At 39.3% G+C, this 27,979-nt stretch overlaps 1 protein-coding gene across 11 annotated transcripts in view; it reads left to right on the top strand.

Annotated features, from left to right (window-relative positions):
- Nucleotides 1-27,979, top strand: part of DOCK4 (dedicator of cytokinesis 4) — a 472,223-nt gene that overhangs the window by 395,695 nt on the left and 48,549 nt on the right. For 8 of the 11 annotated variants that reach the window (XR_008536523.2, XM_009453992.5, XM_063815007.1 and 5 more), the window contains exons 31-36: nucleotides 12,014-12,162; nucleotides 13,872-13,957; nucleotides 18,495-18,521; nucleotides 18,666-18,761; nucleotides 19,700-19,760; nucleotides 24,214-24,307. Coding sequence is in view for 10 of the 11 variants with exons in the window: in XM_009453992.5 (XP_009452267.4) it covers nucleotides 12,014-12,162; nucleotides 13,872-13,957; nucleotides 18,495-18,521; nucleotides 18,666-18,761; nucleotides 19,700-19,760; nucleotides 24,214-24,307 (513 nt within the window). In the remaining variant the exon portion in view is untranslated. The remainder of the gene's footprint in view (nucleotides 1-12,013; nucleotides 12,163-13,871; nucleotides 13,958-18,494; nucleotides 18,522-18,665; nucleotides 18,762-19,699; nucleotides 19,761-24,213; nucleotides 24,308-27,979) is intronic. The other 3 variants (XM_519315.8, XM_054656240.2, XM_054656238.2) reach the window with 1 other exon arrangement.

Below are 27,979 nucleotides of genomic sequence, written 5' to 3'. Positions count from 1 at the left end.
CCAAGATAGTAACATAGAAGCTCTGAATCTCATCTACCAACTCAGGCATGGGAGAACTATTCCGGCTGGCAGGAAATTCAGTTTCATTTTGTATTCCCTCTCTGTTCCATCCCCCTTTTTTCACACACACCCAAAAGCTGTGCAAAGGTTTAGTGTCTTACACAGTGTCAAGGCAGCAGAGAGAGCATAGCTGGGGCTCTGCTGGGGCACAGCCTCTGTGGCTGGACTTTGAGCCCCTGCAGCCATCTCATGAGGCAGGGTTATGGAACAAATGCAAGACCTGTTAATCTCAGAATTTGTGAGCCTTTGCCCCAACAGAAATTTTCTTCCCCCTTTTGTCTTTCCCCCCACTCAATTTCCAGGACATCTTGATAAGCTGTTTAGTGGGTTTAGGCTTTTTAAAATGACAGTAAGAGTGATTAAGTTCAGGTTGCACGGGTTTTCTACCCTGACAAAAATAACTGAGGGAAGGAATTGCAAATGCTAGCCGCTAGTTACTGGCTGGAATTGTATATGTTGATAGAATGAGGAAAATATAGGGAGAGCTATGAATTTATATTTCAGTGAGTTTGTCAGTCTTGAAAGTATTTATTCTGGCTGGGCACGGTGGCTCACGCCTGTAATCCCAGCACTTTGGGAGGCCAAGGCAGGCAGATAATGAGGTCAGGAGGTTAAGACTATCCTGGCTAACATGGTGAAACCCCGTCTCTACTAAAAATACAAAAAAAAAAATTAGCCGAGCGTGTTGATGGGCGCCTGTAGTCCCAGATACTTGGGAGGCCGAGGCAGGAGAATGGCGTGAACCCAGGAGGCGGAGCTTTCAGTGAGCTGAGATCGCACCACTGCACTCCAGCCTGGGCAACAGAGCGAGACTCCGTCTCAAAAAAAAAAAAAAAAAAAAAAGGAAAAAAGAAAAGAAAGTATTCCTTGGGCAGTAAATATACAATTAGATTAATAAAAAGTTTCTTTTGAGGTATTCTTGCTCTGATGAGGAAAACTAAGCAGTCCTTTGGGAAAGACAAAAGAATATCTAGGTCAAAAATAAAGGTAGGAATGCAAAAGGATTTATGAGCCATGTTTCTTCCTCACACATAATGGGTATGGATAAGTGATTTAGAGATAGTGATGACATGGCTCTGATGAATGGAAGAACACCAGGGTTTTTGGTCTTGCACCAATTTAGATAAAAGGACACGCACACATGTGGTGTGGTTTTAAGGAGCGAAAAGTTTAATAGAAAAGAAAGAAGAAAACAGCTCCCTTGTACAGAGACAGAGGTGGGGAGGCTTGAAACAAAGAGACTGCATGAGCAGCGGAAAAATGATCAGTTATATCAGACGCTGAAGGAGGCGATGTTTGATTTGCATGGGCCCAGGGGATTGGTTTGACCAGGTGTGTCATTCACACAGTCCGCAAAAAACCTGGCCCTCCCACCTTAGTCCTTTAATATGCAAATGTGGGTCGCCATGATGTTCTGAACACATGGTGTTATCCGGAGGTGGCCATGACACTTGGCACAGGTGGTAGGAATCGCCGTATTGCCCATGTCAGATGGACCTAGTTTTTAATCACTGGCATTTGCATATCAAAGTTTTCCAGCCTGGCTCTTTAGCCGCCTTTTCCGTTAGAGAAGAAATGTTTCGGGCGGTTGCTTTTTACTGCAGGAAAATTTTCACAGAGAAACTTTACCACTACTATCAGCCTAAAAGTTATTTCTTAATAAATCCTGTATTATTCCTCCTTTAAAGAGACGTAAACCTAACTGCTGTTAGGGGGTGTTGGATGATGATTCTTTCTGGCTACTTCCTGTTGAAAAGGGGTGTCGTGTGGGGGAACAGCAGTTGGGCCTTCTCCTGAGGTTGATTTAAGGGTTTTTGGAAGAATAGCGTGTCTGTGTTTGGCTTTGTTTGCAGCACTGTTTGGAGTTTGGTTACCTTTAGGCGAAAAAAGATAAATTTTACAAGAAAGTTTAAAATACAGAGTTAGAATATAAGCATTAAGATTACCACCATTAGTGGGGGTCCTATAGACCATAACTGACAGTAGAGTTTGACACCTGTTTGTTACACCAGTGGATTGCAATACCGTTTTGTTTTTACTAGATGTCGCTGTACATTACCAGAAACGTTAACATAAAAGTAACATTTTTCTTGAGGAAAAGCATATATTTCCCCCTTGACTTGCCATTAGAGAGTAATTTTAGGCTTAGGCTATTTTTATAACTTGCAGTATGATCGGGAGAGATATGTTATTGGGTGGCTAAAATAATTTTAGCATTAATTTGACAATTTATTAATTTTTTTATAGCTTCCACAGACTACAACATACTTAAACTTTCTGACTTGTTCTAAACATCTTTCCTTCAAATAACCAGTTGTTGTTGTTGCTTTTTTTTTTTTTTTTTTTTAGGACAAGTATTTACCATACAAAATCTTTCCTTATATAAAATCTTTTTAAAATAACAGTCTTTTCCTAGCTTAAAGTGCATTGTATTATCAACCTTTAGTAAAAAAGTCCTATTAAACTTAGTGATAGTAAAACTTTTATACTTACTTTTTATCCCTATTACTTTTGCTATAACCAAAACAACCTTGAGTAAATCTTTCCTGCAGTTATTAATCCTGTTATAAGGATGATAATCAGGCAAAATATTACAGCAATTAGAATTTTACTACCAGAATTCCACATTGTGGGTGACACAGTGTATAGTTTTATTGCAATTAGTAGTGGGATGATAACAGTTTCCACAAGAGTGGCATAGTAAATAATTTCCATTTAAAATTATTTCTTTACTTGCCAAGATGTAATCTTCTTTGTGGGTTTATAAAGTTACAAATGCAATCCCATGTATAATTAAAAGTTGCTTGCAAATATGAGTTAAAAAGAAGTTTTAATATTTGGTGGTGAACTTTGAGAGGAAAGGTTAGGTAGGAGTGGGATTAAGATGAATAGCCTTTACTTAGTTACTTATTTTTTATGAGTTTTAGCTTAAGATTTTCTATTTCTTCACATTTATGTTTAGGACATTCCTCTGGGCTGTCAGAGGTTGCTCCCTTAGCTTTTTAGACTTTGACTTGAATGTGATGTATCCAGAAGTTGGTTTCTGTAACTTTTATTGCCGAAGGGGTTGAAAGAACAGTGTAGGGCCCTTTCCAGCTTGGCTTATGGAAGGAGAGAGAGATGAGAGTTTTTGCTAATACTAAATGTCCTGGGTTGAATAAAGTTGGCTCTGTTTTCTGGGGTTGGGCTTCTGCTACTTGTGTCCATTTTTGTTGGAAGTAATAGGTTACATGCTTAACCAATTTAGAGGTTTTCTGCCTGAAAACAATATCTGAGCACATTGTTAAGTTTTATCCTTTCCCAAGTGAAAAGCTTGGTGAAAGATTTTAAGGACTTTCCATTGGCTGGAGCCTGGCAAATGGAGTTTGCCATTATTTGACCATAGCAATTCTGAGGGCTGGAAAGTATGCCCTTGAGAAGTGGCCTCTTTTATTTCTGTAGGGAATACTGAAGTTTAATTTCTTTTATGGAGCCTTCCTAGATTAGAAGCAGTTTGAAGCATGTTGATGCCTTGAGGCTTCCTTGCCTTTGACCTAGCTGCCTGATTAGCCAATTTATTTCCTTTGGCTACCTCACTTGTTTCTTTCTGATGTCTCCTGCAATGCATTCTTGCTATTTCTTGTGGAAGAAAAACTGAGGATAATAACCTATTGATTTTCTGGTGATATTTTATAGGAGAGTCATTAGTGGTAAGAGAATATCTTTCCTTTCAAATGGCAACATGAGCATGGAAAATTAGGAAAGCATACTTGGAGTTAGTATAAATGTTAGCTACCTTTCCTTTGCTTAATTCAAGTGCTCTTGTAAGAGCTATTAGCTTAGCGAATTGAGCGCTGTGCCTGGGAAGAGATGTTATTTAGAGTGACTACTGCTTATCCTCCTTTTGTATTTCTTGTTTTACTGGCTGTTAGCTAAGAGCTTTCCCTAGGGGACAGTAATTCTGCCACATTATGTGGAGTGTAAACAGTTAAATTATTTCCTAGGGTTAACTTGGAGGCTTTTTTTGACTAGTAGAACTATTATGACAGTGGCTTGGAAGCACGTGTATATAATAGGTCCTTTTAACTGCAACCAAGGTTGAGAAAAATATTGGATTAGAGTTTTTCCTGAGACACTCCTTACAGTCTTGCTATGGGAAGAGGGGAGGCCTGGATTAGAGAGGAGAAAAGAGAGAGACTGGCTTTAGTGTTTAGAAGGAGGTTTACTTTCCCTTCTTTAATTTTCAGAATTACTCAGGGCTCTTGTGCTATAATGGCAGTTTGAGCTGCTGGAGCCAGGGCTTGAGCCCTGGGACCCATCAGTCCTGCTGGACCATCTGTGAGACTGGTCCTGAACCCAGTGACCTCCACCTCTGGGGGCAGTTCTGTCTCCAGTGGTCTCCGCCACAGGCTGGACAGGGTTGAGGTGGCTTTTTCTTGCTGCCTGGGCATTCCTTTTTAAAATTCCCTGGCCTGCTACCCTGATAGCAACTAGCAGATGCACCTCGGGGATCCTGGACTTTGCAAGCCTGCAAAGCTGCTGCTAGAGCCTTTGTCCTTCTCCTGAGATTTTTCTTTTTCCTTTGGGCCTCCTTCTGGTCCCTATTATAAAAGACCAAAGTGGTCACCATTAGGAGACTTTCTAAGGTGCTATTTGGTCCTATAGCTTGCTTTTGTAGTTTCCTTTTAATATAGGGAGCTGCCTGTGTAATAAACTTGTTTTTTAGAATGAGCCATCCCTTGATTGAATTAGGGGTAAGGGGTTGTATTCTATTAGTGCCTTTCTCAGCCTTTTCATAAAGGCTACAGGATTCTTATCTGTCTTTTGGTCTATTATAGACAGTTTAGAGTAATTAAGAGGTTTGGCCCTCATTTTCCATGGGCTTCTAAAATCATATTAAAAAGTGCTTTTTTCATTTATTTCCTGAGTTTTTGGGGTTTCAGTCAGAGTTGTTTACTGGAACTGCTTCCCTCCCAATTGGGAATGGTGTTTCTACTATTTTTTTGCTTTCCTTATTTGCTTTCTTCCCTTTTGGTGTATTATAGGAAATATATTGCTCACCTCTGAAATTCTCTGTTGCTTGCAGAGCTGCTTGCTTTTTAGCTGCCGTTAGGGTCTGGTTTAGGAGCAGTATAACATCCTTCCATGTGAGGTGAAATACATGAGTTAAATTTTGGAAAACTTCTATATACCTATTAGGGTCTTTGGAAAATCAGCCTATGTTTTCCTTTATTTGCCTAAGGTTCTATAATGAGAAGGGAACTTAAAAGGGCCCCAAATAAGGGGGATTTTTAGATGGTTCCCCTGAAAGTTGCTTTTTTAATTTTGGGGAACTTTTTCCCTGGCTCTGCCTGATAAGATTGCTAAAAGAGCTGGGTTGATCTTACAGCACTTGCAAAGGTTTGGTAAAAATGCCCTGTCCTTGTGCAAAAGAAAATGAGTTGCTTTTCTCTTTAACGTTCTCAGGTTAAGGAAGTTCTGGTGTTTTAGAGTGCACTTCAGAGGGGTGTAAGCTGAAGATAATGTATTACCCATTTAGAAAAAGAAGTGAGAATAAAAGCATTCTTTTAGTCTTCTTCGTTTCTGTATGACCCAGAGTGGAGGAGAAGACAGGGAGCATTCTCTGACTGTTTTCCCTTTCTGGTTTTTGGATCTCGGCACCATGTTAAACGTGCTGCCCATGGTTGAAGGCATGGTGCTGCAAGCCATGGAACTGGATGAACTAAGTGGTGGGACTAACCACGCTTACCCACGCAACCTTAGCTTGTCCACCTTGTATGATTCCCCCCTTTGACTTCCTAAATTTGTGATTTGCCTGGCTTTCTAAAAAATGGATCTTGGAGAGCCTGTGTTGCCTTTGGGCAAGGCTTCTTTAACAGAGGAAACGTGCTAGATTGCCTGCTATTATGGCCCATGCTAAAGCACTTACCTTTAAAAAAAAATGGTTCTAGTTAACTTCTGAACTTAAAATCCCCTTACTAATTAAGTAACATTTTAATAGGAAACACTATAGGTGCCTTAGAAGAACGTAGAAACCAAATGGCCATCTTTTTTGCTGATGGGAAAATATTGAGACTAACATTTGGCTACAGAAGATATCTTACTCCCAACTGCTGAAGGCAGAACTTTCCTGATCACAGAAGTAGCAGTAGAAAAACTTAAAAAGGAAAAGTTGCAAAGCTGCAGTGTACTGCAGAGAACTAGCAATGTGTCCTGTATTAGTGAGAAACAATTAAGTTACGTTTGTTGAAACCTTGAGAGAGAGGAAAGGACTGCATGACTTTGGTGATGTAAAGGGACTTTCAGATGGGCACAGGTCTGAGGGTTGTGTTTGGAGCTGTATTTCTGGCTAGATAATCAAAGCACTTTGAGCACTTGAACTCACACTGACACTCAAGCCAAGGTAAAATCAGCCCGCCTCCTGTGATAGAGGGGCACTCTCTGATGGTGTAAGGTCTCTGGGGAGCACCCATTCCCAAGAATGGGGGACCTCCCAGATGCCCCAGGGTGCAGCTAAAGGAGGGGGTGAACATCTTGCCAGTAGAGATCATGAGGACCTTGGTCCCCTAGGGCACTCAAGATACAGGCCAAGGGCAAGGAGATCCAGTTCCTAGTGGAGGCAGATATCTGAGACAGCCTTAGGACAGCATCACAGACTGTGGTTGAGAAGTTGATACAAAGCCCTCTATGTATCTTCAAGATAGAAGGTAGTTCAAACCAGTGGCCTCTGTCAAGGGTACCTTTTCCAGGAGGATGGAAATTCCAAGGGAATTCAGGCTTATGAAGGTCTTAGCACAGAGCTTCCCATCTCCTCCTTATCACCATATTGGTCTGCAGAGGGTAGGCAGGACCCTGTTCAGAGGGCCTTTGACAGAGGGTACTGGTGCTTACATTCTAACTACTATAGCAGAGCTCCACTAATTACATGTGACAAAGTCGAAGATCAAAACACCAAAGTCATGTTAAAGAAATACATTGTCTCTGGGAGCTAGGAAGCCCACAGGTGGATCTGGCTTCAGGCATGATCATTTTCAAGAGGACACACATCAGGGCTGGTTGTTTCCCAGCTCTCCTTTGTTCTGTGTGTTGACTTTAACCTCTGTGTACTCTTAGGCTTTCTCCACTCTGTGGGAAAATGGCTTCCATCAGCTTCAAGCCTATTCCTTCTTTTCAAAGTCCCTTTTAGAATGTCGCTCAGAGCCACAGATTGTTCCTGCTGGGTGATGTGCCTATCATGAACCGGTCCCTGGGGCCAGGGATGAAGCTGGGTTTTGTTTGTTTGTTGTTTGTTTAGAGAAGTCCTTATGTTTCTCAGCTGTACTTCATTTTGGGCTTTCGTGATCCTCCTGCCTCAGCCTCCCAAGTAGCTGGGACTACCAGGAGTGCCACTGTACCCAGCTGAAGCTGGTTTTTTGACAAGGCCCAGGTGATATGCCTACTCTTGAGGCTGGGGCAGTAGAGTGAGGACTCCCCAACCCCATCCCAACCACATGGAATGATGGATTAATATGGGACAAATGACACATGTGATTGCACTCTCCCATCAGAAAGATAAAAAAATCCCTCTTCCTTTCCACCCCTCAAGTTCCTAAATGGCTTTCTTGCATTTACTCTCAGACAACTTTAAGAGGAGAAATTGGAAATCCTTGCCAGCTCACCTTGTCTCTCTCTCTTTTGACTTTGTAATTCATTGTAATCAGGTTTTCACTTGCATTACTCTTCTGCCACATCTAAAGGCCTGTAGTGAGTCCCATTCCTAAGAGAGTGATTAAGAATTCATTGTAGAGCCAGCTAGCTGGGTGACTTCGGGCAAGTTGCCTAACTTCCCAGGATTTTAGCTGCCTTCTCTGTAAGTGGGAGGTTGATAGTTCCTACCACCTGGAGTTGTTGTAGGGAGCAAATGAAATTACACATGTAAAGCACCCAGAGCAGTGCCTGCCATAGGGAATGCTTACAAGTACCAGATGTTATTAAGGAGTCACTGCATTTGACAACCTTGCCCCTCTTTGCTTCTGAAAGCCTTCTCTTCTCTATCATTTCCCATCACCACTTTTCCACTTCTCCTTCCCTACCCTGCACCATGTCTCTTTAGTCAGCTCCTCTCTTGTCCCAGCACATGTGTGCCCAGGCTGTCCTGTTCCTTTTGTTCCTCTTATATTTTGCCACAGGTTTCCCCCATGTGATTTCATTCACCCTGTTTATCACTGAAAGTTCTGAAATAGTACATCTCCAGCCCAGGCCTCTGTCTCGAGCCCCAGACCAGGCTCTTTGACACCTGCTAGAGTATTCAGTGTTAGAAGTACCTCAAACATGCCCCAAACTGAAGTTGTGATCTTGCCTCCCATCTTAAGTTGGCTCCTGTTTCTATAAATTTGATATCATTTAATAGCAGTGTTTACTCTCACTCATGCTCTTGCCCCTTTTCTCTATTACCATGGCTGCTGCTTTTGAACCAATCTTTGTCATATTTACTTGGATAACCTACTTGGCCCTCCAGCATCTGTGTCCCCACTACAGCCCATCTTCCACACTCTCCCAGTTATTTTTATACAAAATAAAGCTCTAATTGGCCACCACCACTGACAGCTGAACTACCCAACTACCTCTTCCACTCAGCTTAGCTTACAAACCAAGCCACCCTCATTGCCAGCACATCCCTCATCCAACCCTGACCCCTGCCACACTGAACTTCTGAGCGTGACACACCATGCCGGGCTAACTTTTTGTATTTTTTTACAGATGAGGTTGCACCATGTTGCCCAGGCTGGTCTTGAACTCCTGGGCTCAAGTGATTCTCCTGCCTTGGCCTCCCAAAGTGCTGGGACTGCAGGCGTGAACCACTGCACCCGGCCCTTTGTTTTTTCTTGATACTAGATTTATAGCTTAGCAATAGCCCAAATACCCATTGTGATTAGCTATTTACAAGTATTTTTCTGAATACAGTGTTTAAAATACACTAGACATTCTTATTTCTTGAGTCACTGAATGAATAGATTAATGACTGAATGAGTTAATAAAATGGAAATACAGTAAACACATACAATATAGAATAAGGTACATTTTTATGATCTTGACATTCTCCAAACTTCCCAAACAATTAAATGACTACTTTGTTCCTTATCAAAACATGTACAAGAAAGAAGTAAGCACTACTGCTTTGTCTCTCTTTGTGTTTATAGTAATTTCAATACTTAAAAATTCAAACCATTGCTTTGACTGCTGTAATGCCTTGTTGAGGAAAGTTGATGTGTAGAGACAGAAGATACCATGACCTCTCTGGCTTATAGACCGTGGGGAAGTTTTTCTAAATTCTCTTCTCTCACACTGGTAGCATATGCAGCATTGCAACATGGCCCTTCAAATCTAAAATATTTAGCTGTGTGCAGTAACAGGTACCCTTCCGTGTCATTGAGAGAGGGAGGAAAGTTTTATCATGACAGAAATGCTCATACTCTGAGGATATAATAGAGAGTGAATACTTGAGGGTAGAATTAATCAAACAACTCTTCTTGATGCTGGATATTTTAGCCTAAAGGAAAAAATAATACAAGAGTTTAGCTTTTAATGTTTCAACAGTTTCACTGATTGTCCAGAAGTCATTGTGTGCCCACTTTCCTCATGTGTTCATCTATTGCCAGTGTTACTTTCTGTGCCAAGATATGAAAAACTTGCTATTGACTTGGTCATGCTCTTGCCAACATCTCATAGCACTGAAAATAAGGCGATTATCCAGAGATGGGGGCCCACCTTCCAAAGACAGTGGAGGTTTCCCAAGGCACTTCCAATCACAAAAAACAGTGAATTCACAAACATCCACATGTTTTCCCAGCTCTCATCTCAGTCATCATTTTAGCTGCTCCCCAGATTCTTTCATATTCATGTTACTTTAAAAAAACCCTGTAAGCCAGGCGCAGCGGCTCACGCCTGTAAACCCAGCACTTTGGGAGGCTGAGGCGGGTGGATCACCTGAGGTCAGGAGTTCAAGACCAGCCTGGGCAACATGGTAAAACCCCGTCTCTACTAAAAATACAAAAATTAGCTGGGCGTGGTGGTGCGTGCCTGTAACCCTAGCTACTCAGGAGGCTGAGGCAGGAGAATCACTTGAGCCCGGGAGGCAGAGGTTGCAGTGAGCTGAGATTGTGCCATTGCACTCCAGCCTGGGCGACAGAGTGAGACTCTGTCTCAATAACAACAACAACAACAACAAAAACCCTCTAAAGTCATTTATACTACCTATGCACTGTGAATCTACAGTGTCACTGGAAAATTACCTTCCTTTATGAAGCCAGCTATCTTTCTGCTCAGCCTCCCAACTTGTAAATTCTAAGTGGATGCTCTCAGTAGCATGTGCTTTCAGCCATGATGCTGAAGGTTAGCTCTTGAGTGTGTTTTTCATAGCATACAATAGTCATATTATAGAACTAGAAACTTATGAGATTTAACAAAGATGATTAGCGTAATAGACTTAACACTCACCAGCATAATAGACTTAAAACTCACCTGCTACATGAAATCATCTGTGTCCATACCATTCCCCACCTTCCTTTCCTCTGAATTATCAATACCATACCTTTTAGCACTTGGTAAAACACCATTGTGGGTTCACTATTGTTACATTTTAGTCTTTTCAGAAAATGTTTATATTCTTTTGGGGGGACCACTATTTAAATTTTTATGTAAGTTGTGTATTTATTCTGTTAATAAAAAACACAAGGGGCCCAGCCTGGTGGCTCATGCTTGTAATCCCAGCACTTTGGGAGGCCGAGGCGGGTGGATGGCTTGAGCCCAGGAATTCAAGGCAATGTTGTGAGACCCCATCTCTATTTTTTAAAAAACAGGCTGGGCGCGATAGCTCATGCCTGTAATCCTAGCACTTTGGGAGGCCAAGCTGGGCGGATCACATGAGGTCAGGAGTTTGATACCAGCCTGGCCAACATGGTGAAACCCCATCTCTACTAAAATACAAAAATTAGCTGGCCATGGTGTCATGTGCCTGTAAATCCCAGCTACCCAGGAGGCCGAGACAGGAGATGTGCTTCAGCCTGGGAGGCAGAGGTAGCAGTGAGCTGTTTGTGTCACTGCACTCCAGCCTGGGTGACAGAGCAAGACTCCATGTAAAAAAAAAAAAACAAAAAAAAGACACTCGAGAAAAATTATATCATAGAGATAAGAACCACCTAGCCACCTTTTTTCATATAAAAAAATCACCCGTAATCTCACCATCCAGAGATAACCTCTGTGGTTAACATTAGGGATATAATACTCTAGACTAAGTTATATGTGTGTGTGTGTGTATTTTTTAAATTAAAAATATTCCTATACATACTGTATTGCACTTGCTTTTTGCTTTTTCGCTTAATTATATTGAAAAACTTCACCTATGTTATCTTTCTTCAGCCTTATGTTAAATGATCACATAAAAATTTTAATGTGTGCATATACAATAATGTACATAACCAATTCCTGATGATTTATTTTATATATATATATATATATTTTTTTTTTTTTTTTTTTTGAGACAGAGTCTTGCTCTGTCACCCAGGCTAGAGTGCAGTGGCACGATCTTGGCTCACTGCAAGCTCCGCCTCCCGGGTTCATGCCATTCTCCTGCCTCAGCCTCCCAAGTATCTGGGACTACAGGCGCCCATCAACACGCTCGGCTAATTTTTTTTTTTTGTATTTTTAGTAGAGACGGGGTTTCACCATGTTAGCCAGGATAGTCTTAACCTCCTGACCTCATTATCTGCCTGCCTTGGCCTCCCAAAGTGCTGGGATTACAGGCGTGAGCCACTGCACCCAGCCGATTTATATAATTTTTAATTGTATCTCATGGGTTATTATATTTTCTTGCTTGAGGAGACGACTATAATTGAATATATTTCTAGCAATAGTTTTAAACAAATTTTATGATATTAATTTCTGAAATCATATTAAGATTGAATATATTGAAACTCAAATATTTGTCTCACTTTAGGAGAGCACAAGCTTCATTTTATCCCTGCCCTGATTGGCCCCTTCCTAGAAGTGACCTTGATACCCCAGCCAGATCTTCGGAATGTCATGATTCCAATTTTTCATGATATGATGGACTGGGAGCAGAGGCGGAGTGGCAACTTTAAACAGGTAGGCAGAAGTGCTCCTCAGAAGAGTTGGAAGAGTTTCAGCTCTCCTGAAGCATCTGTGAACTTCCGGATTCAACTCCAACTTGGGAAATGAACACTGGGTCAGCAGACCTAGATTCCAGCCTGGCCTATCCACTCCCAAGCCACACAGCCGTGGATACTTCTCAGATCCTGTGTTGTCCTGAGCCTTCAGTGAAGCCCTGAAAACCATTTGATTCCTTTTCAGCTGAAAAATTTTGTGATTTCCCAGATCTGTATTTAAGAACTTGCAGAGACTTTATTTGCACCCAGTTGGACACAGAGCAGAAGAATCAGAGAGTTAATGATTAAACTCATTGAGCTCTCAGTGGTCTGCACATTGTATTTGGCGAATGGCTTAGCTTTGAGCATTTGATTTACAGTATGTTTTATTGCTCTTTGCTTGAAGCATTGAGAATTAATTTAAAGGAGAAAGCTGTGGAAATTCTTACAAAGGAAATTCCAAGGGAATGAGCTTACCATTTCTCATTGACATAGGTTCTAATAGTTATACTCCAGTTTTGGGAAAACAGGCTTATTACAAAACCAGATCTCTGAAGGAATTCACTGCTTTTGCTCTGCCAGGTCCTTCAATTTGGAGATAGTAGGCCTACTGTCTGTTCACACAGTCATGGCACAAACCTGTGTGCCCACAGGGTTTGACCCTTCCTCATGCTTCTCCAGAAGAAGCCTCCCTCAAATCTCAGGAATGGTTGTCAACCAGTCAAGCAATCTGACTGCAGACATGGAACCCTCCTATTGCCAAAAGCATGGGTGTTTCACCTGTATCGGTATACACATTTATTTTCAAGAAAGCTAATAGATGAATGAAAGACTATTTAAAAATTGTACTTAGGAAAGAAAAACCCACTTTCCTTCCCCCTTGTCTTTACCTCTTGATTGAAATTTGGTTTAAAGGAATAATAATTGGGCTTAGTCTTTTGACAAAGTCAAATATTCCTCCCAGTCCCTAATCGTTTTAACTCTCTCTGGCCATAGAGAAGTTTTTCATTTTCTGTCTCTTCTGCCTCAGATAGTTATAGATAAAGGGATATTTTTCCTTTCCTGATATTCAAGTTCCAAAGGATTTACATCCTGGAAAATATAAATGTTTTGACTACAGTTTTCAGGAAATATGTCCTTTCTCTCTCTTGCTGCTTATTGCTGACTTAGACTATTGCTATGGATCTACCATCTGTACGTGGGTAAGGCAAGTTCTCAACTTCAGCAAAGATTTAGTGCAACCTCAAACTGTTTTGAGAAAGAAAATAGATATAAAACACATCAAAGATTTAAATTAATGTATGTGGATATGTTAGTTTCCTGATGTCCTTATATATAGTGATGTTTAAAAAAAAGAAAAAAGAAACAGGACTTGCCAGTTTTTTAGCTCCTAAAAAAGAATTCAAACGATTAAACTGGGCTGCAAGCATTTGTGTTTGAATCAACAAATAGATAGATGTCTTTGGCAGCAGTAAACGCTACCCAGCCAGGAGTGTGAAGTCATGTAACTCTATCTAGATTAGTCCCTTAGAATTCCAAAGGGATGCCTGCTATTAACCGTAGCTGATAATGTCACTTTCACAAAATTTACCATGGCTTTTTCCTTGGCACAAAGAAATACGTTTTAACTTGCCTAGAAATCCTGCTTGTGAAGGGGAGGAAAGAGAATAATAGTTGGGTATGTTTCAGGTGGAAGCCAAGCTAATTGACAAACTGGATAGCCTGATGTCAGAAGGCAAAGGTGACGAAACATACCGCGAGCTCTTCAACAGTATGTGAGTAATATGTTTATCTCAAGTTGATTCCATTCTGGGGATTTGGTGTCAGTACTGAGCCTCTCTGCACCACGGTAGCTGAGAGCTGCAAAGACAGCTTAGGTCTCACAGGAGGGCTTTGTCTTTGTGGAGTGTGAAATAAAGGATAATTGCCTAACTCTGGCGAATGGATCTTATAATGTTGATGATTAGGCATGTCTTCCTATTTTAATCTCTGATTAGGACAGGTTGCATATGTTACATAACAAATCTCCCTCTTTTCATGCCTGATAATTTTAAAACCATTCCTGCAAGATAATGATTTTAAGTGGGGTTATAAGTGGGAGAGGAGAAAAGGGGTGTGATTGTAATGTTTGTGTGCAATGCTTTCCAAAGCAAGATACTGATGCTGATTTGCTGTTGGAAAATTAACCTAGTTTGCATCTGTTCTTCAACACCTGATTTAATTAATTAATACTGATTGTTCGCTCAGCATTAATTGCTTCCTAAATGCTTTTTATTAGAATATCTCAGAAGCAAATCACTTTTAGTAAATTCTGTGTTTTGGATTTGTATGGAAGATAGAGAAATAATGGAATGCTGTAAAGAGACTTTAAGGTTGCCCTACCCATAGAATCTGATCATAGCCACAGGATGAATTGCTTGTACCAAGTATTCATGCGTTGTGTTTAAATGGCCAGAAGATACAGTGAGAATGTTTTAGTGCTTTGGGATTTCACTTCTGGCACTTGTTTTCTCTACAGCTTCCTATGGATCTTAGTCATTTTCAAATCTAACATATGTGCAAAGTATTTCTTTTTGAAAGAAGGATTTGCTTATTGTGCTTGAAAAATGTTTGCAGTTCTTTCAGAAGTGCAAAATAATGCAGTAACACATTTTTTTCTATGACAAAATATATTCGTGTTTGTATTTATGCCCAAGTATCACCTAAAACTAAATATCAGTGCTTTAGTATTGATGGCCAGGTCCAAAACTTTATGATCGTGAATTTACAACAGTAGAAACATTAATATATAGGCTTGAAGAATATTATTAGTGACTAATAGGTTAGATAGATTTCAGCATGCCTGATTAAAAATTATCTTGAAGCTTTTAAGAAAATTACATTAAAAGGAAAAGGCAAGAAGGGTATAGAGATTTCCTGTGGTAGTGGTGGGTGATAAAATATATTCTTTGTACTGGATTCTGAACAGTATCATTTTTTTCTGATATGGTAATTAAACCAGAAGTTTTCATAATTATTCACCAAGACCTCATTCATTCTAGTGTACACAGCTTCAGTCTTTTATGGCAGCTTGGAGTTTAGCAAGAATTCTGATTAAAATCTCATGCAGTATAATAAATTGCTTTTGAAAACTGCTCTCATTTCAGTGACTAGTCCTTGGTTTGAACAAAGAACCAAAATGAGAAAGCACTCAGTGAAATGAATCTCTTGAGATTTGTGATTAATTATTTATAACAAATTCACAAGATTAATAAATAGTCACATAGTTCTTTAGTGCCTCTTATCTACTTTAATAAAGGCTTGATAATATGCAATTTCAGTTGCTCATGTATAAATATGACTTTGAAATAGAAGATGTACCTCGACATTACAATCAAACCAATAATTAAAATATTAAGCCTCTATAATTAGGACTATTTTAAGGTACCTGATTCATTCAATAGAGATTTTTATACTTTTGTTGATTTTTAGGATATTACTAGAAATGCTACTATAAATAATTTCCTTTCATGCTTTTACGATCAGCATCTTGGGAATAAATCAAATCAAAAGTGATACTTAAGTGTCATTACTACCTGAGCACAAGAAAGAAGGCGTAAATATTACTTTATTTCAGGAAACAATAAATTGCTTTTTTGGCAACAGAAATCACAATGAATTAGTATAATCACAATGAGTCACTGCACACATTATGAATTAGGAACACATGCCGTTATATGGTACAAATTCTCATTTGTTACGTGTAATTCATGTTTAAAACCTCTTAAAATTTGTTCTGAAGCTGAAAAGCTGTAAGTAGTTCACTGCTTTCTAAATTGTAGTGCTTGCCAAAATGGACCCCTTGTAGTAAGACTTTAAATTTGTCTAGTACCTTCCTTCCTAAGAACTCAACTCATCTTTCCCTAAGCCCAAACATTATCTTCATTAATGCATACTATATCTTTGTGAAACTTATTTCATAAAGATGTATTCATTTTGATAACACTGAAATTCTAGATTATAGACACCAACATGCAATATCCAGAATAGAGTATCACAACTAAATTCTGCTTCCCCTGGCTCCACCTGATTCGCTCATTCCGCTTTATCTATTGGGCACTCCCCAGGGCTGGGGATCCAGCAGTGACTGTGCTGTAGAAGCATACAGTAGGTCTACCTACAGTCTTGGGGGCTCTAAAGGGGCTTTCCAGAAGAAGTAACATTCATCTCAGGTATTTCTTAGTCTTTCACTCTGCCTTCTCCTATGCAGTTCTAAATAATTCAATAAGACTCCACATTATTTCAAAGATTTTTAGTGATCACACATTTAATTACCATTTGGAGACAGAGAATTCACTATGTGACACCATACCTTACATCTCTAACTCTACTCTTTGGATTAAAAAGAGCATGCACAGACACAGGTGTTATATATTAGAGTGATGACTTCTACATAACCCCATTATGATACCGAGAGAGGGAGATTGAGGGTCAAATCCCCGACACACACACAGATTTCTTTCATAGAGTGAAAACCTGGTGAGCAGAGTCATCCCTGCAGGGCCATGGCTTATCTTGCTTGCCAGGGTTAGGAATTTCTATTGCATAGAACAGAGCAGCCTTATCAATTAGCAATGAGAAACCCCCTTTCACTGTTATCAGGGTTCCCTAGCTCAATGTGGGCACATGGGCATTATTATAGAGTAAATGAAAATACCCACTCTCACCCGGGTTACCTAGAAAGACTCTTCTCTTCTTGATGATAGCCTCTCTTTCTCAGTTTGTATCAGGTAAACAGGGAAATGGCAAGATTCCCAAGAGAGGGAACAAGGCTGGCTGAGCACACAGATGATCTGGGTTTTAGACTCAGTCCTAACATTTGGTCTTGAGTTAGTCAAGGAAACAGGTTGTGCATAACTTTGCCTCTTCTTACAAGAGGATTATGTAGCTCTTACTGCATCAGAAGTCTGTGCAAATTAATGAAACTTATGCCCATAAAAGAAGTCTCCATGTATTTTTAGAATTATTACCTAACTTGAGTTCTTTGTTTTTCAGCCTCTAAAGTATGAGGTGTAGGCTGTCACGGGGAAATTTCTACATCATTCCGCATTGCTTTTTGGCAGGCAGATTTTCATTTGAGTTCAATACAATTTGCAATTTAAGCCTGAAAGAGGTGCTGTTCAGAGGTTTTTAAAAGAAAACGCATTTTAAACAAACTAGGGGACCTTCGCTTGCAGGACTGGTCAGGGCAGATTCCATCCCTTCCATATGCAGTTTCCACTCTTAACCTAAGAAACAGTTTAGAATAAACCAGAAAAACAGGATGAGGGATGCACAGGAAACACAGGAGGAGACAAGACAGAAGGCTGGGCACTAGAATGCCAATAACAAGAGAAAGAGGTAGGGGATGATGGAGAGAAAACTTGGGAGAGAACATAGCCACAGACAAGAGAAAGCTTTGACAAAACAGCTTTCTTCTTGAATGTTTATTTTTGAACTAAGTACATATATGATATGCTTAGACTGTACTTGTAAGAAATGTTTTCTCTCTTATTCCTGAAACTAAGATGAAAGACAAATAAGATTTTAGACAGAAATGGCAATCATTAAATATCAAGGGGTAGGGAAGTATCCACATATTGCCATGCTTAATGTTCTTACTTTTATCTTTTGGGGGAAGTTCAATCATAAAGCCTTTGCCAAGTACACTGTTAATTTGCTGAGAGGTGGGAGTGAAAGTGACACAGATTGTAATTATCATGATTGTTATTATTTTGTGTTTACATAGTACCTCTGCTCCAAGGTGCTTAGGATTAGGGGAAATGTAGGAGGAGACATGTGGTTCAGTACTTGTCATCAATCTGCTGTAACAACCACATGGAAAATCCTCTGTGATTAGTGACAAAATGAATGAAACTGTTGAGTGAGTGCACAGATAGTACAATATGTATTGAGTGGGCAAATGTTAAGTGAAAGGAAAAAACGCAAAACGTCATACCGTCTGTACAAGGATTTTCCTGTAGCAGTTGCATTGCAGTAAAATTGCTTGGATGAAGATGCATTCCACTGAGAGGTAGGAAAATATTTTTATGTGAATAAAGCAAGATCTTGCTTAAAAGTAAACTTGGAGGCACTCCTGTTTTTGCTTTTTGCAGTGTTATTTGATGTGGTAAGACGCAAGCCTCTGTTAGTGTAAGGGAGAAGCTAGGAAAAAATGTCTTTGAGCTGTGAGATGCTTGTATATTTTGAAAATATGATTATATGCATGTGTTTGTATTTTATGACTTGGATAATCTGAAAATCAATTTGCTTTGTCAATGCTTCCTGGATTAGAATTCCACTATTTGGTCCCTATCCTAGGTAAGACATTGTTTGCAAACTGTGCTACTTGTGAGATGTTGCAGTGGTTGCTAAGGCATTTAAGGTACTGATGAAAGTAAAGTGGTTGTCATGGTGACTGATAAAAATAAATGTTGAAAATGCCCCGGGTTCTTTCTTTTCCAGTCTACTAAAGAAAATTGAGCGGGAAACATGGCGGGAAAGTGGCGTTTCATTAATTGCTACTGTAACTCGTCTAATGGAGAGGTTGTTAGATTACAGGTAAGCCGAGTTGCATGTTTTTCTGAACTCCAGTTCATGCTGAACTCCAGTTAGAAAATCAAATAGAATACAATCAACGTTCCACTCTTGTGAATCACTCAATTGATTATCAGACCATGGAACCTGGTATACTAAGATAATGAACTTCTAACCAGCTGGTTCAGAGCTGTTAATTTGAGCTTTTGTTTATTTTTTGTTGCTTTGTTTTGTTTTTTGATAGTTCTTTGAAAGTCTTGGTGAATTGAGAGGATTCTCAGAGTCCCTGAGAGTTCTCAAAAAAAAAAAAAAAAAATCTTTATTTTGGTATTTAGACTTAGCCCCTAGAACCAGTAGAACCAATCCATTTTAGGGTGAAAACAGTGTAATGGAGAATTGTACAATCATGCTATTCTCTTAAGTATTCTCTTAAAAAGGGGACGTGGGTGAGATGAAACTCACAGTGTCACCTTCCGTAGACCTGTGTTTTTTATTTTCATATTATCTAAACTGTTAAAGTAGTTAATCCCACTTAAATACATGGTAGTTTGGTTTTATTTTAGGAATGAAACCCTCATTCTCATTGTTAATGGCCAGGCTTACCAGCCACTTCTCACCCCACTGTAGGAAGTGTACAATAACACATTTTCACTCCTCTAACTTCCTGAGCCCATGTCCATTGAGAGGGAGCATAATCTTGACATGGCAATGAAATTCTTAACAGAAGCTGATGCTCAGGAGTCTCTGACTCCCCAGATTCCCCAGAGATTAGATTATCAGTCCTTGGAGCATGTATCTAAATGAACGAATGCTTGCAATGCAAATTGCCTCTGGTCCCTAAAAGTGGCTTTTTTTTTTTTTTTTTTTTCTTTCTTTCTTTCTTTTTTTCCCCCAAAAAGAACAAACTGTGTTTGCCCCTAGGAAGGAAGTTCTGAGTTCTGACTATTGCTTTTTGTTTTTAGGGACTGCATGAAAATGGGAGAGGTAGATGGCAAAAAGATTGGCTGCACAGTTAGCCTTCTGGTTAGTAAACTATTCCCCTTTTTCTCCTTTTCTCCTAATACTTGTATTTTTTTCCCAGAAATACTATGTTTTGTTTGTGTTTAATCTGCAATGTGATGTTTCTTAGAAGAGTTATTTTTAAATTTACAAGTGTTTTTAAGAGAAGCATAGTGAGCTGCAGGTTAAATTAAAGTCCAGGAAATCCTCAGTCCCAGACATTACAAGGTGCATCCCCTGCATTCCCCACAGCCCTAATAGGAGACCCGTGTGGGATCCCAGAGTGATGCCATTGGGTTCCCCGGTTGCACTGCTTCACCCTCCTAGAGTCTTGTTGCTGTCCTAGCAAAAAGCACCGTGTCCCCTGTTAGAGGTCTTTCTACTTTGTGTAGCAATTTCTTTCTGTTCTTTTCCTTTCTCACAGAGTGATATGCAGTCCACATTTTGATAAATATTAGTGATCTCTTCTTTTGTGAACAAATGACAGTTTTCTATTTAACATCCTAATTTTTACTCTAGCTTTTTTGCAAATTGAATTCATAGTAGCACTTTTGTTAAGGTTTGCTTTGTAACTAGGATGACCAAGCAGGACATTTTTGAGAGTAAAATTAAACATTCTGTAAGGATAACAGGCTAATCCAAAGCTGTCCTGGGCAAGCCAACATTTATATAAAATGTCACATAACTAACTATTAAATAGAATGGTATTCTTACCACAGAGCAAAGGAGTGGCCCTACATTTAGATGTTTATTTGTCATATTTTAACGTAAGTCAAATTAATGTTTTTGATAAGTTCCTTCAATCAGATCTGAAGTATAGGAAAATATAAAATACAAGAAAAGTCTAGTTCTATATTTGTGAATCTCATGGTTTCTTTTTCTTATATTTTGTAGAATAAATGAATCCTCGCCATCTATTATATTCTAAGTTCTTGCACAGTCATTCTTATCCTTACTCTGATCATTTGAGTTCCTCACATGCCATATAGTTCTCTATTTGCTTGCACCTTGAAATTCTTTTGCCCCTACTTTGATTTTGTCTTTTCTTAGCTCATCAGTTTCTTTTTGTTTTGTTTTGTTTTGTATTACTTTGTTTACTCCTGTCACAGTCCGTCTTCAAAGCTCAGGGCTTCTGCTTTCTTGTGACTGTCTTTTCATCTATTTTCCTCATTTCTTGCTGCACTGCTTCTCATCTCTGAGCCTGTGATGGTATCCGTCTTTATCACACCCACTGCCTCCTCCACATTTTTAATCTAATTGTTACATCTCCACCTCCAATATCAGTCCCTAAAAATAGTGAGACCTAAGCATCCTCTATCAGGCCACATCTTGTTCACTTTCTTCCGTAATGTTTTCATTAGACCCAACGGTAACCTGCAGGCCATTAGCCCACGCTCACTGGGTCAGACCATTGACCTCTGCTCTCAGTACTCATTTCTAACTTGAACATAGTCATTCCCTCTCTTAAATTTCCTAGTTGATTCTCCAGTTTCTTACCTGCTTTTGCCAGCCTCTCATCACAGTGAAGACCTTCAGCCTGAGTTTCTCCCACGTCCGTGCTTGTATGTCAGTGTTGGGAGAAAAGCTAAGTGCTTGATAAGCTTTAGGTCTTCTCTGTCTTCTTAACTCTGGTTCTACCTCAACTCCAGGCACAAAGTCTCATAAATAACCTCAAAGCCTTTACCCTTCCCCAAAGTAATCCTCTCCATTCTTCCATCTTCTTTCTTAAGTACCTTCCATGTGGAGATGAGCAAATAAATATAGACCTTATTTTCATTTCCACAATTGGTATAAAAGAAGAGATCACTTCCTTGGATGAAAGAATTAATACTCTGCCTTTAATGTATTTACTCTAGTCTCCCAGTAGGAATACACCTGAGATTTAATATAGTATAACCAGTAGCCCCATTACTAACCACTTGAGACATTATCCTGATAGCTTTGCACTGACCAAGAATAGTCCTTCTAGAAAATTTTAACACTTTGAAAGCTCTACTTATTTCAAACTAGCACAAGAATACTTATTAAAGAAGCAAATATATCACTTTGAAGCTAATCTTTTTAGCCTCTACTCCACATGGAAGGTTCTTGATTTTTTCTAGTAGCAATGTGGTTCTCTTCAGTTACTCACTTCCTCTTAGAGGCTTCTCTTAACTCTTTGAAAAAGTCAATTCCAGATTGTCTTCAGGAGAGCTGTGACATCCTTTACAAGATCGGGGTTAAATTGGTTTTAAAAAAGTAATATTTGACATGACTAATACTAGGAAATGTAATTATTGTTTTGTTCTTTGTGTCACACACTTTGTCAGACATTTGGAAGATTATCATCTGCTGACTGGAGATATTTTTTTAAGAGAACTATTTATTTAGAGTGATTGCTTGTTTTGTTCTCAAAGCTGCTTCTTACCAGAAAGCTATTAGAGCAAATCATCCTTTAGTAATATAAAAACCTGCTGTGGAGTTGTTAGACTTGTGTTTATGATACAACAATTCTTGCTAATTAAAATCATTTTGGTTATAATAAGAGAGACGTGAATAGCATTATTTATTGAGCTTTTTAAAGAATGCCAAGATCTACAGGAGACAAGAATAAAACAGGGAGGATAATGGTATAAATTGAAAAAAAAATTTATGATGCATTTGACTTAATATCAGTGTCTCAAAGTTAGAAAAGTCCTCAGATTGAAGAATGGACACCTGTTAGGTAATGGGCAGAAAGTATATTTGATAGCAGATCCTCAGGCTTCAAGCCCAAGTACCATTTCAACAGCCACATTTGCTAGATTGGTCCATTATTACCAAAGCTCTGTCTAGCTAATCAGCTTTAAAAAGTTTTTAGAATTCCTGGCCTTTCCTCTTAGAAAAGCCTATCACTCCTTCAAGTCAACAGATTTATTCCCTCATCACCGATTTCCCCTTCTTCCACACACCAACTAGCATCAATTAGAACAGTAACAATAAGTAGTAATAGTAGTTCAAGTGTCTCCAGCAGAGATTTCATAATGCACAATGATTTGTTCACTAAACATGTCTTGTTTGGAGACTCACAACATTATGCTTTTACTAGAATCCAACTTCATTTACATTCACTTTTATGTTGACTAAGTTCAGTGAGGACTCATGTGCTTTATAATGTGATGAAGAAGTAGCTTTGGATGCTTATCAGTATGCCTTTAAAATGCCAGCCTGGGCCAGGATCAGTGGCTCATGCCTGATCCCAATGGCATCGGCACTTTGGGAGGCCGAGGCAGGTGGATCACTTGAGGTCAGGAGTTCTAGACTAGCCTGGGCATCATGGCAAAACCCCATCTCTACTAAAAATTCTTAGCTGGGTGTGGTGATGCACACCTGTAATCCTGAGGCAGGAGAATCACTTGAACTCGGAAGGCGGAGGTTGCAGTCAGCTGAGATTGCACCACTGCACTCCAGCCTGGGTGACAGAGTGAGACTCTGTCTAAAAATAAAATAGCCAACATAATGTGTCCAGGTAAGTAAAAGTTGAGTTTTTGTTAAAAACATTTTAGAGATATTTCCTAAGATCTAAATACTTCTTAGGAAACAAAATATTTTCAGTAAGCATGTTTCTGTAATAATAATTTGAAATAAAATCTCTTATTTGTCCCTTTATGTTTTGGACATAAACTGGAAACATTTGAAGTCCAACACATAGGAAATGCAGAATAACATCTTAAAGAGCCTTTTTATTTACCCTCTTTCCCATTCTTTTACATTGCTTTTACTCATCCTTACCTATATGTCTTAGAGATTTTTGCTTTTTTTATTATTATTTTTTTAGACGGAGTCTTTCTCTGTCACCAGGCTGCAGTGCAGTGGCATGATCTTGGCTCACTGCAGCCTCCGCCTCCTGGGTTCAAGCGATTCTCCTGCCTCAGCCTCCCAAGTAGCTGGGATTACAGGTGTGTGCCACCACACCCAGCTAATTTTTGTATTTTTAGTAGAGATGGGGTTTCACCATGTTGGCCAGGATGGTTTCAATCTCTTGACCTCGTGATCTGTCCACCTCGGCCTCCCAAAGTGCTGGGATTACAGGAATGAGCCACCGTGCCCAGCTGAGACTTTTTTCTTTAGAGCAAAATAGCTTTGAAATTTAAAATGAAAGAAACTATCCTTTGAATGTCAATCGGCCAAGTTAAAAAATTGATTAATCTGTTACGTATTTTTAATATTTTTTAGTTGAACAGGCTGATTGTTCATTGACATTTAAACTAACAAAAAATCATAAAAAGTAAAGAAATATGAATCAGGGATAAAAACCCAAGATACCAACTTATCCAATAATTGCTAGGAAATGACTGACACTGTCACTGAGCCACCTTACTTCATTTTTAGAGATATTTACATGGAAAAATGCATCTGTTCTCTTGGCTCCAGACATGGAACTTTAGCAGAGTAAAAGGCAGATAATTGTAGGCCAGATTGTTGAGGAACTATCCATACCTGTACTCTTTTTTTACAGAACTTCTATAAGACTGAACTGAACAAGGAGGAGATGTATATACGCTACATTCACAAACTCTATGATCTGCATCTCAAAGCACAGAACTTTACAGGTAATTCTGTCTTTTGGCTCAGATTGGGAAGGGAGCTGATGTATTAAGCATGATCATTCCTCCGCTTTTTATAATTAGAGTGGAAAGACTCAAGCATTTCTACTTTAAAATTAAAATTTATTTTTAATTGGATATATATTTCTGCAGATTCTATATATATCATATACATGATACATACATGTAGGTTGTTTGACTATTTCTCTTTGCATACTTTTTCAGAGGTTGCTCTGGGGATTATAAAATACATACATAACTTCTTATAGTCTGCTTATAGTTAGGATTTTACCACTTCAAGTTTGTATTAGTCTGTTTTCACACTGCTGATAAAGACATACCTGAGACTGGGTAATTTATAAAGAAAAAGAGGTTTAATTGACTTACAGTTCCACGTGGCTGGGGAGGCCTCACAATAATGGTGAAAGGCAAAAGGCACATCTTACATGGCGGCAGACAAGAGAGAGTTTGTGTAGGGAAACTCTCCCTTATAAAAGCATCAGATCTCGTGACACTTATTCACTATTATGAGAGCAGCATGGGAAAGACCCTCCCCCATGATTCAATTACCTCCCACCTCGTCCCTCCCATGACACATGGGAGTTGTGGGAGCTACAATTGAAGATGAGATTTGGGTGGGGACACAGCCAAACCATATCAAAGTTAAATGTGGGAATTTTACAACTATATAGGTCTCATTATCCTCCCCACTGTATGTTGTAGTTGCCACATGTATTACATCTACATACATTGAAAGTCTCATCAGATGGTGTCATAATTTTTGCCTTTCAATAGTCAGACCTATTTTAATGAATTTAAGAGGACAAAAATACTTTATTTACTCAGATGTTTACCATTTCTATTATTCTTTCTTCATTCATGAAGTTCCCAGGTTCCTTCTGTTATAATATTTTTGTTGAGCCTGAAGATCTTGTTTTAGTATTTCTTTTAAAGCAGATCCAGTGGTGAAGAATCTTCTTAGTTTTCCTTCATCTAAGAATGTCTTTATTTCACCTTCATCCCTGAAGGATATGTTTACTGGATACAGTATTGTAGGTGAACAGTTCTTTTGTTTCAGTACTTTAAAAATATAATTCCACTGTGTTCTGACCTTCATGGTGTCTAGCAAGAAATATGCAGTCATTTAAATTACTCAACTACAAGGCCAGACGTGGTGGCTCATGCCTGTAATCCCAGCACTTAGGGAGGCCAAGGCAGGTGGATCGCTTGAGCCCAGGAGTTACAGACCAGCCTGGAAAATGTGGCGAAACCCCCGTCTCCACCAAAAATACAAAAAATTAGCCAGTCATGGTGGCACATGTCTGTAGTCCCAGCTACTCGGGAGGCTGAGGTGGATCACTTGAGCCTGGGAGGCAGAGGCTGCAGTGAGCCAAAATTGCACCACTGTACTCTACCCTGGATGACAGAGCCCGACCCTGTCTCAAAAAATAATAAAAAGAAATTACTCACCTACATGAAGTTTGTAACTTTTTTCTGGTTGTCTTCAGGACTTTATCTTTGTTTTTCAGTGGTTTGATTATTATATGTATGGGCATAGTTTTCCTGTTTAGTTTAACTTGTTTGGGTTTGCTGAGTTTCTTGGATCTGTACATTTATTTCCTTTACCAAATTCGGGAAGCTTCCAAGCATTATTTCCTTAAATATATTTATCTACCAGTTCTTCTCCTCATTTTGAGGATTGTAATGGCATGAATGTTGGGCCTTTTGGTGTTGTACCATAGGTTCCTGGAACTCTGTTCATTTTTGTTCAACTTCTCTTCTTCCTTTGTTTTCAGATCACTAATGTCTATTGAGTTAAGTCCACTGATTTTCTTCTGTTGCTTCATTCAGCTATTGAGCCTTTCCAGTGAGATGTTTATTTTTGTTATTGTATTATTCAGTTCTAAAATTTCCATGTAGTTATTTTCTTTTTACAGCTTCAATTTCTTTGCAAAGAATGTCTATCTTTTTATTTATTCAAAAATGTTCACCTTTACTTCATGGAGCATGGTTATAATAACTGCTTCATAGTCTTTGTCTATAATTCTAACATCTGCATCAAATTGGGGTTGGCATCTTTTCATTGCTTTTGCCCTTTGAGAGTTGTTTAGTTTTTTAAAAGTCAGATAGTTTTGGATTATATTCTAGACCTTTTGAATATTATGTTATAGGACTCTGGAGTCTGTTAAAATCTTTAGGAAGACATTAATTTTTTGAATTTTAACAGACAGAAGTCCTTGTTATATTGATCCATTGGTTTGTTCTACACTTGTGCACCTTGGAGATGAGTCTGACTTCATATGCAGAATTTAGTATCCCTTTCTTGAGCTCCCTCCCCTCTGTGATCCTCCCCATTCTTCCTTTCTCCCAAGAACTTCCTTTCCTAGTACTCTGGCTATATAGCCAAGGCTTGATCCTCTCTTTTCATGCCATGATGCACTCCCTGCAATTGGTCTCTCTGTGGGCAAAGCAGTCAAAGAAAAGAACTGATAGAAGGCATTACTGCCACTGCCACTGCCACTGCCCCCACTGCCACCCCTACAGTGTGCAGCTTTGTTTCTGAGACTGAGTGAGGCCAGAAATGTCTACAGCGCTTCACCCCACAGGGGATCTTCTACCCAGTACTCCGACTAAAGGGACTTTTCTTGGAGCTTTTTCTGTCTGTTCCCATTTGCAGTTCCAGGAAACAGGGAAGTCTAAGCCAGGAGATGTGGAAGGCAAAAAACTAAAACAGAATTAACTGTGGTATGGTCATTCTTTGAGTATTCGTTTTTTTCCTCAGTCCACCTGCTCTTACTTTTCAGAGTCCTCCAATAGTTGTGTTATATAGTCTCTCCAGGCTGTTTAGTTGTAATCAGTGGGAGAGATAGGGTGGAATGCATGTACTCCATCTTAAGCAGAACCCTTTAATTAGATTTGGGAACCTCAAATCTTGGTCTTTTGCCACATTGTTTTTCCAAGGAACTCCTGAATCATGGCTCCTCCCCAGCTTTAAAAGAGTAAGGGAATCCTTTATGAAATGGTACTTCTGTTCCCAGAATTTACTCATTCCTCTAGCTGAAGTTCCACTGTCTCAATTAGTAGCATCACTGTTTACTCAGTCAGAAGACCCTGATATATCTTTGACTTTTCTAGCCTCCCTCAAATAATCATTCATGAAGTTCTATTAATTCTGTTTCCTAGAAATATTTCAAAACCATTTCCTTTTCACTGTTCCCACCTTTACTGCCTCAGTTAGACCATCATTTCTCACCTGTCTGCCTCTGAACTGTCAGCAGAGTTATTCTTTGGAACAGGAGCCAACAAACTACAACCTACAGGCTAGCTACCTTATTTTGTAAGGGAAGTTTTATAACAGCTCACCCATGCCCACTTATTTGTGTATTGTGTATTTCTGCTTTTGCGCCACAGTGGCAGAACTGTGTAGTGGAGACAAAGACCACAGCCTAAATTATTTACGGTCTGGCCCTTTAAGAAAAAGTTTGCCAACTCCTTCCCTAGATATCACTCTGTTGTCAGTGTATGTGTTCTACAAAATAAACTTCAAATTCTTTATTCAAGGTCTGTTGTAATTGAACCAACGCTTGTCTGTTCAGCCTCATCTTACCACTTGTACCACATACCCTCCTTTCATCCTTCAGGATCAGCTCCTTCACCCTCTTTTCCATGCAGCCATCC

The sequence above is a fragment of the Pan troglodytes genome, chromosome 6 (assembly GCF_028858775.2).
Source record: "Pan troglodytes isolate AG18354 chromosome 6, NHGRI_mPanTro3-v2.0_pri, whole genome shotgun sequence".
Lineage (NCBI taxonomy): Eukaryota > Metazoa > Chordata > Mammalia > Primates > Hominidae > Pan > Pan troglodytes.
This window is presented reverse-complemented; position numbering and strand designations above follow the sequence as displayed.